This window comes from Pygocentrus nattereri, chromosome 4 (assembly GCF_015220715.1).
Source record: "Pygocentrus nattereri isolate fPygNat1 chromosome 4, fPygNat1.pri, whole genome shotgun sequence".
NCBI classification, from domain to species: Eukaryota; Metazoa; Chordata; class Actinopteri; order Characiformes; family Serrasalmidae; genus Pygocentrus; species Pygocentrus nattereri.
This window is the reverse complement of record NC_051214.1, coordinates 29,688,959-29,700,650: the sequence shown is the minus strand read 5'-3', so window position 1 is coordinate 29,700,650 and position 11,692 is coordinate 29,688,959. Positions and strand designations below refer to the sequence as shown.

At 37.6% G+C, this 11,692-nt stretch overlaps 1 protein-coding gene across 2 annotated transcripts; it reads left to right on the top strand.

Annotated features, from left to right (window-relative positions):
• The first annotated feature begins 458 nt into the window (after positions 1 to 458).
• Positions 459 to 11,257, top strand: LOC108414566 (meprin A subunit beta-like). 2 transcript variants are annotated; one of them, XM_037538237.1, is made up of 14 exons: positions 459 to 601; positions 1,497 to 1,515; positions 1,637 to 1,696; positions 1,801 to 1,844; positions 2,399 to 2,474; positions 3,841 to 3,958; positions 4,596 to 4,774; positions 6,284 to 6,502; positions 6,682 to 6,834; positions 7,252 to 7,467; positions 7,949 to 8,416; positions 8,613 to 8,798; positions 10,131 to 10,391; positions 10,517 to 11,257. In XM_037538237.1, coding segments are annotated over exons 1-14 (2,061 nt in total). In that variant the 5' UTR covers positions 459 to 541; the 3' UTR covers positions 10,519 to 11,257. The 2 variants fall into 2 exon arrangements, with proteins under 2 accessions (XP_037394134.1, XP_037394133.1); XM_037538236.1 differs by having other exon boundaries at positions 2,396 to 2,474.
• Positions 11,258 to 11,692: the final 435 nt, after the last annotated feature.

Sequence of the window (11,692 nt, the reverse complement as noted above, 5' to 3'; positions counted from 1 at the left end):
GCACTTCTGAAGATATGGCATTCCTTTCTAATCAGGCTGTTTGTAATACTTCATTATTGAATGTCTTTGCATATTTCCTGTCATGTCTAAATGTCTCAAATGATAAATAGATTTGCACTAGTATTAATTGCACTTGCAGACTACCGATGATACAGTATGCTTGAGTCATTAAGTATTTACCTGTAACTGAACTTTTCAGTATGCACAATAAAAGAGGTCTGAAGTGTTGGAGTGAATGTGTGTCCGTAGATCTGCATATGAGAGAACAAACCATATTATAGGAACACAAGATAATAAAGCTATTAAAGCATCACTCTTAGGGTCGTCATCATTATTAATATCTACACCTACCCTATTGCACAATCAATAGCTGCAACATCAGCCTTTAATCTCCTTATCAATACTCCTCCTTATCACTGCCACCTCATCACTTTCCATTCTTTTCTGCATATGATTTACACAAACGCACAAGTGTGTAAAGTGCAGAATAGACCCAAAAGCAGCATACACACTCACATGCTGAAGAAGAGCGGCTGCAACTATGGCCTCTTATGGGACATTTCTGCTTCTCTTCTTGTTTTCTGCTGAAAACTTGTGTCTGGTGAGTTTTGTCCAGTTCTTTTATAATTTATAGTTCAATGTGCGTCTGTGGAGGACAAGCAGACTTTTACTGAATGGATATCTAGTATATTTAATGATTGTAAACCCTATTTACACATTTACTTGATTTATATGTGTGCATCAAACCAATGCATCACCTTCTCAGTGAACATGACAGGAAACTTGTATGGCTTTCCTTTTGCTGCAATCTTCTAATTACTGAGAGATTAAGTGAAGATGTGAATGTGTATGGATTTAGGGAGTTCCTATAGATTTCTGCAAGGATTTTTCCAATTAAGATTACTACAGTCTGGCTACAAAATGCCCAGTAATGTTCACATAGTTAATACTATACACATCAGTTATGTAAAAAATTATGTATAATATAATAATAAAACCCCTATTCCAATGAAGTTGGGACGTTGTGTAAAATATAAATAAAAACAGAATGCGATGATTTGCAAATCCTTTTCAACCTGTATTCAATTGAATACACTACAAAGACAAGATATTTAAGGTTCAAACGGATAAACTTTATTGTTTTTTGCAAATATTCACTCATTTTGAATTTGATGCCTGCAACACGTTCATTGGAATTGGGGTTGTATAAAGGAAATACTATAAATAGATATAGTACATTGTTTATTACTAGAGTATACTGTTGCTGTTTTATATGTGTGTATGTGTGTGTGAAATATTGTGACCCTGTGTTGGGCTGCTAGTGAGCAATAAGGGGGAAAGGGGAAGGATGAGGACCCCCCTGCTGTAAACACAAATCTCCACAAAGATGGGCATGCTGAGATAAAACAGACAGCACAACTGCAGCTTTCTTTCTTGTTCAACTACCAAAATGAAAAATAGAATTGAAAACATTTTTTTTGTTTGTTCTCATATAGGCAACTTCTTCACTCACAGGTAACATTATTACCTGTATATTTTAAGATATTGATAATTGCTAACAAATAGTTATATAAATGTAATAAAATGTAATCTTGAGATTTGATCTTTTGTGGTATGTTTACATGTTTAATATCAGGATTTACAGAGGTAGACGTGGATCATGGGAAAGACTGGGATATATTTGACATAAACGAAGGTATGTGAGAGATGCTGTTTTGTAATCGCGCATACTTCCCAAAACAACAATACTCTTTTTTCATTAATGTGATCAGCGACTCACTCCCAATATCTGTACAACAGAAGCAGGGCTTGATCTGGTAGATGGTGACATTATCATTGATGAGGTCAGTATATTATTTCATGCACATGTTTACTGACAATGCTTTCCATTATATCACATGTTCTTCTTTGTTTTGTCATTGTCTCATTCTTGACCAAGAACTAAATTAAGTAAATGCCAAAGAATTCCATTTTCTATTGTATTTTTGAAAATCAATAACCAAAAAGCTGGATTTGAAATGATAAAGTAAGTGACAAAAGTCAGTTTTCAGCTGTTTGCTTTGACTAACTTGAAAAAATGGTATTAGTTTTGTGCTCAGAGAACATACTGGCTAAAGAACATGTAAAATTTCAGATATGGACATTAATAGGTTAAAGATCATGAAAGTGTATGCTGAAAAAAAAGTGATGAGATCACTGTATAACTTCACATTCTTCTGTTTACCTTTCTATTGATAATACCAAATACTATAATTCACCACTATTAGAGTAAAAAGTCTTCAGTTTACATTAGTTAATACATTACTACATCAGTAAATGATTAATAATGCTACACTGCTCTATTGAATATGTCAGTTTTCTGAGAGTAAAGCTGTGGAATGTTTGTGGTCAACAGCAGGAGGGAAGAAACTCTATTCTGGGTGAAAAGTATCGCTGGCCAACCACTGTACCATACTACCTGGAGGACAGCTTGGGTAAAAGTCTGCAATATAATTTCACTCTAAATTGAAGCCGTAACGCACTGTTAGTGTAAATGTATTGATTAAGATGTGAAAGGCAAAGACTGATCACACAGATCAGCACTTGTATGCTAGGAAGGCTTAAATCAAATTAAATCAAATTTATTTGTATAGTGCTTTTTACAACTGAGGAAGAAACCAAGGCTTACAAGGGAGGACCCATCCTCCTCTGGTCAAACTACCTACAAAGTTATTATACTACTAATATTAATAGTAGTAGTATTAACAGCCAGGAGTCCATGAGAAACTTCAATGTAGGATGGGAGGCTAGTCCAAGGTAAGCGGTGTTGTAGCTGAAGCGGGCAGCTGGCCTGAAGCGGGTAGCAGGAGAGCTCAACTAATGACTCTGGCAGATCTGACTATAACAGCTTAACTAAAAGGAGAGAAACAGAAGGACACACAGACACACAGGAACTATTAATAAGCCAGCACTCTGGGATCTGAGTAGTCATGACGGCTCGTAATAGGAAATAAGGTCTTGCAGGTACTCAGGAGCGAGCCCATTTAGGGCTTTATATGTCAATAAAAGAATGCTATGCGAATTGTCAGCAAGATGGCTGCATAAGTGGCCAGAGAGACGCATAATGTAAGTATTTCTCTGTTAAAAAGCTGCTGTATTGTAAGAACCATTGTAATAGCATTTCATGGTCATTTCTTATGTGTCATAACACACATAAAAATCTCTAGTAATACGCTGATGTCTCGGTCGCTATCAGGCGAATTTTCCCATTCCACCTTAAATGGTGCAGCAGTTACGTTCTGGTACCTGAGGTCGCTGCACCATTTAAGATGGAATGGGAAATCGATCATGAAGCTGGCGATTAGAAAGCTAAGTTCAGCTTCATATCACCGAAGAACTATAGATAATAAGAACTGATAATAATTAATTGCCCCCCTCGTTGAATGCGTATGATGCCCTAAGTGTATTTAAGCATTGAGAACTCTTCCTCTGCTGTCACTGCAGGCTGGCAGGGTCACCTACAGAGCAGCGCTAGTAGCCGTTAATGAAGTGATGTGCTTTTTTTTATTCAGTGACTTGTTTGATTGATTGATGCGTAAAACCTGAAGTTGTGAATGAATTGCGAGTGCCCATGCTTTTCAGTCTCCTTCAGATAAATGGCAAACGTCAGTGTGATGTACCATTATTGCTATAGTTTGGAGACAAAACAGGAAAACACGAAGATTTCAACCACTACCCCTTCTAAGTCAGTTTCAAGGGGGGAGGGTTACACTTGAAAACAAGGGATAGGGGTAAAAATAAGAAATGGAATTGGGCCTTAGTCTAACATATGTGCTCTGTTTGCTCTGAATTTGTGTGCAGAGATCAATGCTAAAGGAGTGATACTGAAGGCATTTGAGCAGTACAGACTCAAGACTTGCATTGACTTCAAACCTTGGACCGGCGAGCCAAACTACATTTCTGTGTACAAAGGTTCTGGGTAAGAAACATAAGGAGATTCGCTTTAACCTGCTTGTGGGCCCTGGGGCTTAAAAGGGTTTGTATTAAGATGATGAATTAAGAACTGAGGTTAAGAAGTATATGAGGGTAAGGAATATGAGAGATCAAAAAGGGTCTATATAAAGAATTTGGGAGGTCTAAAAGGATCTATGTAAGGATTATGGGAGATGTAAATGGGTCTATGTAAGGTAATTGGTAAATCTAAACGGGTCAATGTAAGGTATGTTGGAGATCTAAAATGGTCTATGTAAGGAACTTGGGAGATTTGAAAGGGTCTATCTAAGGAATTTGGTAGATCTAAAAGCATCTATGTAAGGAATTTGGGAGGTCTAAAAGAGTCTATGTAAGGTATTTGGGAGATCCAAAAGGGTCTGTGTAAGGAATTTGGGAGATCTAAAAGGGTCTATCTAAGGAATTTGGTAGATCTAAAAGGATCTATGTAAGGAATTTGGGAGGTCTAAAAGAGTCTATGTAAGGTATTTGGGAGATCCAAAAGGGTCTGTGTAAGGAATTTATTAGATCTAATTTGGGCTCTGCTGCTGTAACATATTTTTTACAGACCCTGTATCAAAATATAAAGGTCTTTTTTTTCATGATGTCACTCTCTGCATTGTCAGGTGTTCCTCCCCTGTGGGGAATCGGCAAGTAGGGAATCAGAGACTCTCAATTGGCCAAAACTGTGATCGCCTGGCAACCGTGGAGCATGAGTTTCTGCATGCTCTGGGTTTCTGGCATGAGCAGTCTCGAGCTGACCGAGACGACTATATCAACATCGTTTGGGACCAGATTAAAGAAGGTAAACTACCGTTCAGAAGCTTCACCACTGTTTTCACTAATATAAAACCAATTCCGTTGCAGATACATGTCTATAATGATTCTCTTAAGATGATGCTAATCTATGATTATAATTTTCAATCAATTTGTAGGAAGCTGTGTAAAACGAGGAATGTTTAGATGTTGATGATTGATGAAGCTGCATCTCATTGAGAATGATATTACAATAAAAATAAAAACCCCAAATGCCTTGTATTTGAAAAATGTTGATCAAATCAAGGAAGACAACTTATCAAGGAGTTATTATAAAGAATTACAGTGTGTTTATGTTGTGTACCATGTACTTATATAATACCTGACAACATATGTTCCCAAAACACTAAATAATATATCTTGAGATATTTTCTGGTGTCTCACTTACACCCTTAAATAATGGTTCTTCAACTGTTCTTCAGTGAAGGTAATGGTTATGTACACACTGACTGGCCACTCCACTGAATAATCTCCTTGTTTCTGCACTCACTGTCTATTTTATCAGCTCCATTTACCATATAGGTGCACTTTATAGTTCTATAATTACAGACTGTAGTCCATCTGTTTTTCTGCATACCTTGTTAGACACGTTTTATTCTGTTCTTCAACGATCAGGACCCCCAGAAGACCAGAAGTAGGTATTATTTGAGTGGTAGATCATCTCAGCACTGCAGTGACACTGATATGGCAGTGGTGAGTTAGTGTGTGTTACACTGATAGTGGATCAGACAAAGGACGGTTCATGGAGCCTGTGTATCACAGAACGTTTAATGAGTGTAACAGTATACATTTTGGGGTCATTCTCCATTTGGTGTGGGAAACCAGCTCACAAAGGTTGCAGGGCTAAAATGGAGCTTTAAAATATTGGGCTCAGATACAAGAGTCATTATGAACATCTACACACACACACACACACACACACACACACACACACACACACACACACACACATACACACACATTTTCTAAGCCACTTCTAAGCACACAGGTGGAACAGAGTGATTACAGAACGCTTTGAGTGAGGAGCGGAAACGTCAGTCTCTACACTCCACTTACATACTCTAATGTAAATGTTTAAATGTTTCTTTGTAGTGTGAAATGGTGATTCTCTATTAAGGAAAATGTGTTGTAAAGAATTATTTAAAAAATGGTTTTAGAAAGACAAAGAACCTTTGTTGGTACAAAATGAAACCCTTTTTGCTCAGAGTGTATAATATAGTAGGTAATATATAGCAGAAGTCTATACTGTAAGCTATTTTTAAATAAAATAAAAACATATATTGATAATATCAGTAAAGTGATTCCAAACTTCTGAGTACAAACACCATCAAACAATGAATTCAGTAATTCTACATTCCATTTCATGTTGACTGAAAACATTCCTCATTTTACTTTGCTTTGAAGAAAGCAATGCTTACTTTTTTCAGATGGATTGTTTTATTATATTACATTTCAGTAGATTTGGCTGGAAAGTTCATGCTCTATGCTTCTGTTCTAGGCAAAGAGCACAACTTTAACAGCTATGATGATACGGTCTCCAGTGCTCTAGGCGTTCCCTACGACTACGGTTCTGTAATGCACTACAGTAAGACCTCCTTCAACAAGGGCTCTGAGCCAACCATCATCACTAAGATACCAGAATTCATGGACGTGATTGGCCAGCGCATGGAGTTCAGTTCCAGTGACATACTCAAACTGAACAAGCTTTACAACTGCAGTGAGTTCAGTTCCAGCCATCGTAATTCACTGTAATAATACTGAATCGTTATACAACATGCTTTATCTTTTACCTTTGGTAAAATGGCGTATATATATCTAATGGAAAATGAAAGTCCATTTCATGCACTTGTGCTTGGCTGGTAAAGAATCACGTCTTCCTCTCATGTGTTCCTCCAGCCACATTCTCCACCTTCTTGGATTCCTGTAGTTTTGAGGAGCCCAATATCTGTGGTATGGTCCAGGGAGAGGATGGAACGGGGAATTGGGGGCGTGTGAGGAGTGTGGAGGGAGGTCCAAACACTGATTATACCAACATGGGCCGGTGCAATGGTATGAACATCCCCCAGAAAAACAAGTGATTAGTCTTTCTTTAGTCTGTAAACTGTAAAACATTAACATGATAAGAAAAAAATGAGACACTGAACTCTGCAGAGTTCAAGCAAGAAAAGAAAGAGGTTAATACAGTTCTAGTATTTATAGCCCTTGTACTGCAGGGTGTAGCCAATAGCTCATGACCTTTTGCTGAAAACTGCTCCCCTGATAATAGCTAAGCAAAAACATATCTGCATTCTATCTCTTTTTATGAGGCTGTTACATCAGCATTTTGGTATTTAGAGTCTTTATATATTTTATTGATACATCATAAAAGAAAGTCCAAAAAGACTGGTTTGATATGATTGCACAATAACAGATTGCACAATAACATATTTTGATTTTGTGATGTCTATTTCTTTTCTTTTTCTGCAGGTGCAGGATATTTTATGCATTTTAGCACCACCACAGGGAGCCATGGAGACAATGCTTATATGGAAAGTAGGCTCTTTTATCCTAAACGAAGATCCCAGTGCTTGCAGTTCTACCTGTATAACAGTGGGGGTGCTGATGACCAGTTGAACGTATGGGTGCGCGAGTATAACAGAGCAAATCCCAAAGGAGTGCTGAGGCTCATTCAGACAATCAGTGGTAATCTACTCAGCTGATCTAAATTTATTGATTTAAGGCATAATCCACAAATGAATGCTTTACTAGTTACTACTTCTTGCTTCTCTCAACTTACTGATTCTATGAAAAGTTTTTAACCAGTCCTGTGCACAGACCACCCAGAGGGTCTAAAGCTCCTGGTCTTTTACTTTTAGATTGCACTACTAGAGTGCCTTCTTGATCGGGGTGAATAATAATGGCTCTATTATTCTACATTATTTGGGTGAGGACCAAATGCCTCATCGGGAGAATATAGCTTGTGGCTCAGCTTGAGTTCCACAAGTTTCATCGCTTTAGGGCACCCCCTCTAGCGCATTACTGAGTGCCTATGGATATATATATATATGTGTGTGTGTGTGTGTGTGTGTGTATTTAACTTTCATTCACATTCACAAATGTCTGTGCATGGGCCTGTTCAAAGTCACACTGTGCATTTTGAGTAACGTGTTGCTTTCTGGGACAGGCGGCCTCAGGAACTCCTGGGAGCTTTACCATGTGACGCTGGACGTGTCTCAGAAGTTCAGAGTCGTGTTTGAAGGGGTGAAAGGCACTGACACGTCAAAAGGAGGTCTGTCTCTGGATGACATCAACCTCTCAGAGACACAATGCCCCCACCATACCTGGCGCATTCAGGACTTCAACAACCTCCTCGCCACAACACCTGTTGGTTCCAAGATCTACAGCCCTACTTTCTTGTCCCATGAAGGCTACTCTTTCCAGATCTCCTTGTATGTTAATGGGAAGACAAGTAGTTCTACCAACATGGCAATCTACTTCCACCTGACCTCAGGACCTAATGACAGCCAGCTGACATGGCCCTGTCCATGGCGACAGGCTACCATGGCACTGATGGACCAGAACCCAAATATTCAACATCGCATGGACAACCAAAGAATGATCACTACTGACCCCAGCAAAACCTCCACCGACTGTAAGAACAAGCATAGAAAAGGAGTTGAAAAAAAAACAAAGTGCGAATAATGCAAAACAAACATTTGGATAAAATAAAGGAAATCATAGACGTAGATGTGACATGGTGTAGTAATGGTACTTGTAGTATTGCAGTCTTGAGACAATATTTGTCTTTATAATGCTGAGTGTTTTTAACAGTTTTTCTTCCCTTAAAGCTCTGGGTAATGTAGAATACTTCTGGGATGATCCACGGAAGGTTGGCAGTCGGGTACAGAATCCGGATGGTACGACATACTACCGAGGGCCTGGTTATGGCTCCAGTTCATTCATTACACACAGCCGTCTGAAGAGCCATAACTTCATCAAAGGAGATGATGTCATCTTTCTCCTCAGTCTAGAAGGTAACTTTGAAGTTGACATTTAAAGAGGATGATTAACAACTTGATATAATTTGAGACAAGTGTAGGTAAATTTAGGCTTGTGGATTGCATGATGCTAATGGTGGGATGTTTATGTTAATTGCTTGTTAGTTACATTAGTTTTGTAGCTCCAGTGTAAACCAAGAAAGTTAACTTTATACACCAAAGATGTCTTGTGCGATTGTAGTAACCAATGACATGAGTAAGTAAATAAATTTAATAAAGTCTTTGGCAGTAAGCATGACAAAATTATTTACCTAATATTATACAATAGTTAGTTTTTAGGGCACAATCAAATTGGTTAAGAAGCATTCTACTCTACTTTAACTCATACAATAAAGAAAAATGAATACATTAAATTTTTTTTTATAAGATTTTTTTAATAACATTTGACCTGTAGCTTCTTTGGTCAGATTCTAGAGAATAGTGGGACAGGCAAACCATCATAGCCCAAACACAAGCTTTTCAGTTTGTAGCTGTGACAGTAGATATGACATTCAGGTTAATTGGGCCAAATCATAGTAGTGAGAAAGTTTCCCATAATGATGACTTAGCATCTCATAAATATGAGATAATTTCATAACTGTCACTCACTATCTCACACAAATGAGATGGCATCCTTGTACCTCACACTTACGACTAAAAATCCCATAACTGTTTCCATCTTTTAATTATTTTAATTATGACTTAGCGTCTCATTCTTATGACTTGCTTTCTCACAACAATGACTTACTATGTCACAATTAGGACATCATTTCATAATTATAATTTACTTTCTCATAATCATGACTTAGTATCTCATTATGACTTATGATTTCATAATAAGGACATTATCTTATAAATATGATGTAGCATTTCATAATTATGACTTACTTTCTCATTTTCACAACCCAGCGCATCATAACTTGAGATTTTACATAATTATAAGAAACTTTTGTATTTTTTATAAGACACTAAATCATTGTTATGAGATATTAAGTCATCATTACGAGGTGGTATTTCACAATTATGAGAAACCTTCTCATTAGTATGACATACTATATATTATACATACAATACTGACCTTTTTTCTCAAGAGCTGATGCTTTTATTTTGCAGAATTGTTGTATAAAGCAACACAATATACAACACTGAATTTGTGAATGTGACAAAAAAAAAGCATTTTAATTTTAATAAGAGCAATATATTCAACTGATAAACCTTAAAGCCTAAGGAAAATAGCACGGTTCATAGTACATTATACTAAAATGTTGCAAAGAACTTATGAACAAGCCTAAGAACAATTATTTCTTTTGACTTTCCTTTCTTCTCCAGATGTGACTAACCTTCTGAAGACTCAGCGTGTGCCTCAGTCTGCTTCCTGTGGTGAGAACTGCCTAAGCAGAATCTCAGTATCTGATGACTCCACAGCAACTTTCTCTGCAAATGCCACCGCGACAGTGGTGGTGTATGCTTTTGTGGGAAGTGTTGTGCTGTTGATTGTGGTTGCAAGTGTGCTGTACAAGGTGAAGAGGCGCCAAGAGAGAGGAGAGATGGACAGAGAGGCAGGAATAGAGCCAGAGAGAATCGATGGCTGTAAGTATCCGGTATTTAAACAGTCAAGAAGGTCCAAGTCATTGTTGATCATTACATTTGGAAGACCGTAGTCATTAGTAGAACGATGTGTTGAGATTGATGTTAAGTTTTTCCTTTCTTTACAGAACTTGCCAATCAGCTCACGCTACAGTGGAGGACCATGATCAACATGTACTTTAACCAAATATTTTTTTTGGCATGAATCTTAAATGAAACCAAATGCACTTACATTTACTTTTTCAAATGAAACATATTAAAAAAACCTGTAGGTTCACTTCCTGCTCTTCAAACTCCTCAGACTGACCTTTGTTAATTTGGGAGAGGATCCAGGATCGCCACAGACTGAGACCTGGTCACCTTAAAAAGGCTTTCAACAGTGCAGACCTGAGAGCCTTCATTCTATAAGAGTGCAGCAATGAGGCAAAGCCAAAGTATTAATATCTTACAGTAAACAACTCCTAAGAAATAGTAAGACAGCGAGAGGTATGATGGTAAGAATGCTCTGAGAAATGGGAAGTGGAGTTGAGGACACAGAAGAGAATTAGAAGACTATACCTGTCCTGACTGATGTCAGTCTTTTTCTTTTGACTGATCCTCTGAGATGCTGGTCTTGACTTCTAACTGGCTTGAAATGAGTTGATCAGAGATTAGAGCACACTGTGAATCTTCCTAAGGGGTTACTGGCTTGAACATACAGTTCTAGGAAAAATCTTTAAGTGGTGTTAAATCTCTACATCAATGGCAGTGGTGGACAGTAACAAAGTAAATGGAATTCATTACTGTACTTAAGTAGTTTTTCCATTTTGGGCAACTTTTTACTTTCACGCCACTACATTTCAAAGTCAAATATCTGACTTTTTACTCCACTGCATTATGAGAAATCTGTCGTTCCTTTTGGTTTTTGTGTGTATAAAAATGTAACATGCCAAAACAAAAGAAGCGCAGAGCAAAAACACCAATCAGGACACAGCGGTCACTTTGTTTTGAGTTTGTTGTGACCTGTTGGACACACCGACCCAGTGCAGCACACGTTCGACATCAGTGCAGCAGGGTAAAAATTTGGGAGAGTCTGTTTAACATAAACGATGAACTAACCTAACTTTGTGTAAATAGACCACAATATAGAAATATGTCCACACATGCAATCGTGACTGATGTGTCTTTTTTTCTGAATTTATACAAACACCATTTCATTTGATAATAAATTAGTTTTGGCTAGTTTATGTTTACAAACAGAGACATACAGATCAACATAGTAAAGGAAACTCATTTGTGATCCTGTGTTTAAAGTTTTTATTACA

Excerpts from the sequence above, each read along its gene's own strand:
- LOC108414566 (XM_037538236.1), top strand. The coding sequence starts at position 542 with ATGGCCTCTTATGGGACATTTCTGCTTCTCTTCTTGTTTTCTGCTGAA. Across the intron at positions 4,775-6,283 it reads TTGGGACCAGATTAAAGAAG|GCAAAGAGCACAACTTTAAC; the intron begins GTAAACTACCGT and ends CTTCTGTTCTAG. Across the intron at positions 6,503-6,681 it reads GAACAAGCTTTACAACTGCA|CCACATTCTCCACCTTCTTG; the intron begins GTGAGTTCAGTT and ends GTGTTCCTCCAG.